This window comes from Anolis carolinensis, unplaced genomic scaffold (genome assembly GCF_035594765.1).
Source record: "Anolis carolinensis isolate JA03-04 unplaced genomic scaffold, rAnoCar3.1.pri scaffold_8, whole genome shotgun sequence".
Taxonomy (NCBI): Eukaryota; Metazoa; Chordata; class Lepidosauria; order Squamata; family Dactyloidae; genus Anolis; species Anolis carolinensis.
Window position 1 is genome coordinate 24,178,070 of NW_026943819.1, and position 7,323 is coordinate 24,185,392.

General features: G+C 40.6%; 1 protein-coding gene across 4 annotated transcripts in view; it reads left to right on the forward strand.

Moving 5' to 3' along the window:
- aplp2 (amyloid beta precursor like protein 2) overlaps positions 1 to 3,493 on the forward strand; it is a 46,710-nt gene extending 43,217 nt beyond the window's left edge. For all 4 annotated transcript variants that reach the window (XM_062961388.1, XM_062961389.1, XM_062961390.1 and 1 more), the window contains 3 exons: positions 985 to 1,059; positions 1,436 to 1,591; positions 1,993 to 3,493. In XM_062961388.1, the coding sequence (XP_062817458.1) occupies positions 985 to 1,059; positions 1,436 to 1,591; positions 1,993 to 2,094 (333 nt within the window). In that variant the 3' untranslated portion in view covers positions 2,095 to 3,493. The remainder of the gene's footprint in view (positions 1 to 984; positions 1,060 to 1,435; positions 1,592 to 1,992) is intronic.
- The last annotated feature ends 3,830 nt before the right edge of the window (positions 3,494 to 7,323 follow it).

Here is a 7,323-nt window from a genome sequence, read left to right on the forward strand (position 1 = left end):
CCGGCTTTGGAACTCGTTCCCCAGGGAGATCTGGCAGGCCCCTACCCTCCTCTCCTTTCGGAAGAGCCTAAAAACTTGGCTCTTCCAACAGGCCTTTGGCAGCTGATCTAGTAGGATCGACCTGTTGCCTATTCATTAATAGTCCCTTATGTACGCCTTTAATGGCTATGACAACTTGGATAGCACTGATGATATCAACAACTAGCACTTTCGGTCCAGTTCCTCTGGATCCAATCCAAGATTTTATCATTATATTTTGTATGTGATTTTTTATGACTTGTTTTTATTGTTGTTTGATCAGTTTTAATGCTTTGTTTTTATATTGTTGCTGACTGGGCTTGGCCCCATGTAAGCCGCCCCGAGTCCCTTTCGGAGATGGGGCAGGATATAAAAATAAAATTATTATTATTATTATTATTATTATTATTATTATTATTGACACAACGATGTTGTATGACACAGCAAACAAGATAGACATGCTGGATTTCGTTTCACAAAACCACAAGTCGAACACTTCCCAAGTGTCTAGGACTGTGTGATGTATTTTCGGATGATGCGTGCAGATCCCAGCAGGGTGGCCTTTTGCAGTTGGCAGATTGTAATTTTGTCAATGTCTATTGTTTCCATTATTATTATTATTATTATTATTATTATTATTATTATTATTATTATTATTATTATTATTACCTGGGTGAGAGAGGGTGGCATATAAATAAAGTATTATTGTTATAATGAATTGAACATGTTGAAATCCTTGAAACTGATTTATGTAATGGAAGCAGCCAGGTGTGGCTGATCCTGAGTCTGCATTGATGCTTTCCTGTCTTGTAATTCTGCTTTATCTGGTTGGCACTTGGGAAAGAAACCCAGCAGCAATGATTCATAATGTCTCATTCTTGTGAATCAGAGATGCAAACCCAGAACCAATATTCCTCCTCCTGGTGATTTATCCCTTGGATAAAATTCCTTTGTAACTGTTTTCAGGTAATTGATGAAACCCTTGATGTGAAAGAAATGATCTTCAATCCTGAGCGTGTTGGTGGGCTGGTGGAAGAACCGGTATGTTTATAGTTTGCTTAGAACCCATAAATCCTTGCCTTGGTACTGGGTTATTCCTGCTGATTCCAAAGACACTGGGAATGTTGCAGAGACCAATGCAGGATAATATGGGCCACAAATGTGGTACATGTGTCTGTGTGACTGACTTTTATCTTCTAAGACACCCTGAGTTCTGGTCTAGGGGAAAAGATGGATGAAAATAAGAGAGTGGAATACAATAAAATAAGCCGGTTAAATCACAATGGCAGAGACCAGGGTGATATCGTAATCGGGTGCATCCCAAGTTTGTTGCAGCAGTTGTCCAAAGAAAGGCACCTCCAATGCTTTGGTTACTGTGAGCATTTCCAGGTTTCACTTTGCCTTCTCTGCCTTTCAGGAAAGTGAGAATTCCCTCCGTGATGACTTCAGCTTCAGTAGCAGTGCTCTCATTGGCCTCCTGGTAATCGCAGTTGCCATTGCCACAGTCATAGTTATCAGCCTGGTGATGTTGAGAAAGAGGCAGTACGGGACCATCAGTCATGGCATTGTAGAGGTAAAAAGGGTCTTGCGATACTTTATCTGCTGTTAAGGAATTGTGGCAGCGATTGATGTTTTGCATGGAGCCCTTCTGCAGTGTTGGGTGCTTCAGGCACCACTCCGTTGTTCATGGAGGAACTTCCCTTGTTGGAATGATGGAATCCAATACTTTGGTGTCTTTAATATGTTTTATTGATTTGCTTTATATTATTGTGTTTTTATATTGTCTATTCACCTGGGCCTGTTCCCATGTAAGCCGTCCCAAGTCCCTTCGGGGAGATGTAGGCGGGGTAAAAAAATAGTTATTTATTATTATATAAATGTCCCACCTTAATTAAGGATCAAGGCATCATAGTTGCATCCAAAGGCCTGTTATCAGATCCTGACAAGTTCTTGATGCTCTCTCTTTTTTTAAAGGTCGACCCAATGCTAACCCCAGAAGAACGACATCTGAACAAGATGCAGAACCACGGCTATGAGAACCCAACATACAAATATCTGGAGCAGATGCAGATTTAAAGGCTGTTGAAACTGCAGGAGCCCTGATCAGCAAAGGGTTAGGGTAGGAAGGGCCAAACTGGTCCAGTATTTTGGATCAACTACTGACCAACTGTTGCTTGAAGATGACTCCATCTTACATTCAGATTTCCTGGATCATTTTAAGACTTAAATTACTACTGTAGAGTTGCAATTTCCATTCTTTTAAATGGGCGAGGAAATTATAATATAACAATATATGATATATAAACCTTAAATGGAGAAATGGATCTATTGCAGATATTTGAGATGTAGTTTTTTTTTCTTTTTTAAAGAACTTATTCTAATGAGGAGAAATCCCAGTGCTGTCGTATTGTCTGGATAACAAAGCTCTCTGTATAAATGAGAAATGTTGTTTTATTTCTGATATACACCACTTGTATATTCAAGGTCATTTCTACCAGCTGCATTGTATAAATGAGACACTCATTCTTTGATCATTCTGGCTTTTATATATAAAAGCAGTATTCCGTTGTTTTTTTACAAAAAAGAAATTTGTGTTTTCCTGGAAGTCACCAAAATAACAAATCGGATTTAGGGTCATGGGGTGGGGGTGGGGGTGGGGAGGCACTTCCGTAATGATAGTGGAAACCTTGCAGAAATTCTCAGATGCCAGTAATGTGTGCAATTCTGCTGCTATGTGGCTTGGTTTTCATGAATTAGAGGCACGAAGGTCAATTGCTTCTGCCCTTTTTAGGCCTTTCTAGTGGAATATTAGGCCATGGTTTGTGCATATTGGGATTGTGCACCTACCTTGCTTTCTCGAACCTAACTCTGTCGTAGAGTCGGAAGCCATGAAGTCCAAAAACTGAGACTCTTCCTGCCCCAAACCAGCCTCCTTCAGCACCTTGCCTTGTATAATCTAAGCCCTCTTTGTTTATGTGACCCTCATGTTAAATCAGAATCGTTACAGGTTTAGAGGCTGCTGTGTCTTTCCAAAAGATACTGGACCAGAAACTGAGCCACTGACATGTTTGGGAATAGCTAGGCCTTTGGGGGAGCCAAAGACTCCTTGCCTTGGCTCTCCATTTTTGGAAAGGGCTTGGATGGGCATCTAAGGGGTAGTGGCCAAGTTATGGGGAAGTGAAGGGAATTGATGGGCACTGAAGTGTTAATGGAGCTTGTTCCATTCACCATCATGTCTTTGTAATGCTTGTATAATTGGTGTTAATGCTCACAGCTCTTTTTTTAATTCTGGAGGTTCTGGTAACCTGTGGTGTATTTCTTTCTTTCTTCTATTATCCGTGACTTTTCTTTACCTTCCACCCTTTTCCATGTCTCTTCCCACTATGCACAGATTTACTTAACCTGCAAACTCCTTAGTGTGGTCTGTGGGGAATGTAAAAAGTTGGAAACACATCAATAAACACTTTAACTTCCAGGTGGATTCTTGGGTCCTTTCTTAAATCTCTCAGGTGCTCTAACAGTGGCTTGGGGAATTGTGGTTTAAATCCCAGTGGTTCTCAATCACATTTGGAAATTGTTGGGTAAATTCCAAAAAAGGAAAAAAGCATTTAAAAAGTAAATCAGCAACAAGAACAGCAGTTTTAGCAGATCGGAAGCTTCTTGAGCACAGCAGAAGATTGAATGAGTTTCAGCAATGGCAAGAGCAGAATCAAGCTTTAAAAACTACAAAAGATTTTATTGAAAGGCCCTAACTTTTCTATATTGAACTATTTAGATCTCTGGAGACATCTTGTCTCTCCATGTTCACAGGGGAAGTACAAAATGGAGGACTTGGGGCTAGAAATTTTGAATAAAAAGAGCAGTGTCCCTGAGAAGTGTCAGTTTAACACGGAGGAGATGTCAGGAAAGAAGGAGAGAGAGGCAAAGGAGAAAGAAAGGCCTTTCCTTGCCAGCTAACTCAGCCGTATTTCCTTGTTGAGGACTATAAACTTGTGCAGGATGTGGCTGAATTCCAACAGAAATCTCTTTGGGCAGCCTGGTTCCTGCAGCCCTTTGATCACCCCCCCCCCCCCTTTTCAAAACAACACAAACTAGAGATTCAAGCTTTTGGCAGCTTGAAGCAATTCTGCTATGACTTGCTGTGTTTCCAATAGGCTTGGCAGTTTAAAACAATTGGAAGAAAATACAAGATGTGGTCCTTTATGTAAAGATTCAAAGGTGACATCCTTGAAAATAGACGTGTGCAGGTCATCCTGGAGCCTTTGTTCTCGAAGCTGCTCTTTTCCATTAGCAGCGGGATGATGTACAGCTGTAGCAATCATCCAGATAAGCATCTTTAGCCTCTACTCGAGGAGACTTTGATCAATGCTGTAGATGCCCAACAGAGAAGGCGGAACTGAATACTAAAATGCCTTGAATGATGAATGATTTCGCTTACACAGAGGTGATGGCAAATGAAAGTATCTCCCCTCCTGCATAACACATTTTGAGTGAGTTTTATGTAAACCTATTCATTACTTGAGGGGCAGCATAGATTGTCTGATCTTGGGAGCTAAGCAGTGTCTGCTCTGGTTGATACTTGGATGGGAGACTACCGGCAAGTAATCGGGTCCTGTAGACTACATTCCAGAGGAAGGACCCGGCAAAAGTGTCTTTGAGGACTCCTTACCTAAACAAAAAGCCTATGAAATTCATGGCATCTCCCATCACGCAAGTGTCTTGTAAATACACACATACACTGAAGCTGCAATATGTGGACATTCAACTGTGCCTTTGTGACTGAATGGGATTTTGCATGTTTTCCTATTGTGCAAAATAAGTGGCGAATGAGGTGACAGTTAGCAATAATAACACAAAACAATTTGTTGGGATATAGCAGACCAGAGACTTTTCTTATAGCATGTTATCTTCTTATGGCACTGCTCTGGGTGTTGTCATAAGGAGCAACATATTTTAAACAAACATGGGATGGGGTTCCCTTTAGTATGATGGTGATACTACTTTATTTAGACATTATCTTACTGTTCAGCTTTCTTACATACCTGTAATATGAAGCCATTAATAATGGAGAGGAAGAGAATCAACAGCTGTACAGTGCCAGGAGTAGCACATATCCCTAATTATAAGGCTCTCTCTGCACATGACAAATGTAGCCTGGATTAGTGGAGAGAAGTCAGAGAAGCATCTCCATCCCCCCCCCCCCCCCCCAGAAACTGCTCTGTCTTTTATAATAGCAGGACAACACCCACTTGTTGCCACCTGAAATGAATGTGAGCAAAAGGAAGGTCTCCTTGGTATCACCGGCTGCCACTTTAGAAATTCAGATTTTAGAACTACAATGTTTGCAAAATTTGGCTACTGCTATATTGCAAATCTCTTCCTCATTCCACTGGAATTATCAGTAGTCTCTACTACCAGAAGGTGTTGATACTCATCTCTTTTACAGGGAGGTCTCAAATATGGTTGGTGGGGATGAGAGAGAGGGCCTTCTCGGTGGTGGCCCCCCAACTTTGGAATTCCCTCCCTGAAGAGATTAAGTTAGCTTCCACTCTCCAAGCCTTTCGGACTAATTTAAAGACATGGCTTTCTAGACAGGCCTTTGACCTTATGTAATTTTATGGCCAGATTTGGGGATTTAGCGATCACTGCACACCAGCACTTTGGATGGCTAATTGCAGATAACCAGTTTTATTTGCATGTTCCACTCCGTTTTATGAATGTTATAATTTTATTAGATAGGGCCTTGTGTGTGTTCGTTGTTTATAAATATATGTATTGTTCGTTTTATGTGCAGCACTTTAGAGTGTTTTTGTGAGCCCCCCTCCCCCCCAGTCCTTCCAGGGAGATGGTGGCAAGATATAAATTATTATTATTATTATTATTATTATTATTATTATTATTATTATTATTATTATTATGTAACAGCACATAATGAGTCGCAACAATCAAAGAACAATTCTATGAGCCAAGATCCTGGCATTGTTGCACTTGGCTTGGCGGTGCTCTCCGTCATCCAGTAGCCAAAGAAGGATGCTGAACATTAAGAAATGTGTGCTCTTCTACATCTGAGAGCAACCACTCCTGTACAATATGCATGAAGGCTGTAGATTGGGAGGGAGACAACAGCCCTTCGCCTTCCCCATCCCTTTTTCGCCTCCCTCCCTCCCTCCCTCCCTCCCTTTTGGCTACTGGACAGTTTGTGCTCCAATCTTCAGTTGGCCATTAAATGTCAGAAGACTTTTCCCTTAACATCAGCATGGGCTGGCAGGGCGAGGAAGTCGACACTGTGGAAGGAGCTATTTAATGTTCTTTATATGCTCAAGGAATGTTGGTAAAATTCCAAGGAATGTGGATGTAATAATCTGCCCTGAGTCTCCCTGGGAAGATAGGGCGGCATTTAAATGAAGTTTTATTATTTAAGCAGGCTTCTCTCCAGCGATTCTCACCAGAGAAAGAAATTAGTATCTCTTCCATTTTTTTTTCATCATGTCAGAAGCAACTCGAAAACAGACTGTGAGTCGCTTCTGGTCTGAGAGAATTGGCTGTCTACACACAGAGACGTTGCCCAGGAGACACCCGGAGGTGTTACTATTCTGCTGGGAGGCTTCCCTCATGTCCCTGCAAGCTAGAGCTGACAGACGGGAGCTCACCACGTCTCGAGGATTCAAACCGGCAGCCTTCAGGTAGGAAGTTCAGCTGGCACAAGAGTTTAACCCAGCATGTTGTTTCGTTTGATATACATTTTTTGCAGGTTCTTAATTTTTTTGTATTGCCATTTTTTATCTGAATCTTAACCAGAGACACAGAGAAAGCAGCAGTGAAAGGCAGGTTTCCATCCCTTCCAACTTTGAGTTAACAACAAGAATTCTTTATTGACTAGTCACTTTTGACCATATCAAAACATGTAAAACATACAATACGTACTTTGAGTTTTCCTCAGTGCATTTGTGATCAAAATGGTTGTCTTGGAGTAAATATCAAACTCAGCCCATCCTTAATTATTTATTTATTTATTTAAATTGTAGGTTAATTAGTTTGTTTTAATATTTATATACATTGAAATATATTATAATATTTACCTTTTGTATGCTTTTAAGTGTGAGCCGCTTTGGGTCTCAATACTGAGGGGAAAAAGTGCATTGAAAATAAATATAATCATCCTTTATTTCTTTATCTATTTGCTCATTTACTGTATTTTACCCCACTTTATCTCAACCCCGAAGGGGATTTAAAGCAACTATTTATCATGTATCTATTCCTATTGTTTAATCAACAACTTTATTATACTAAGGGAAGGAAAGATAT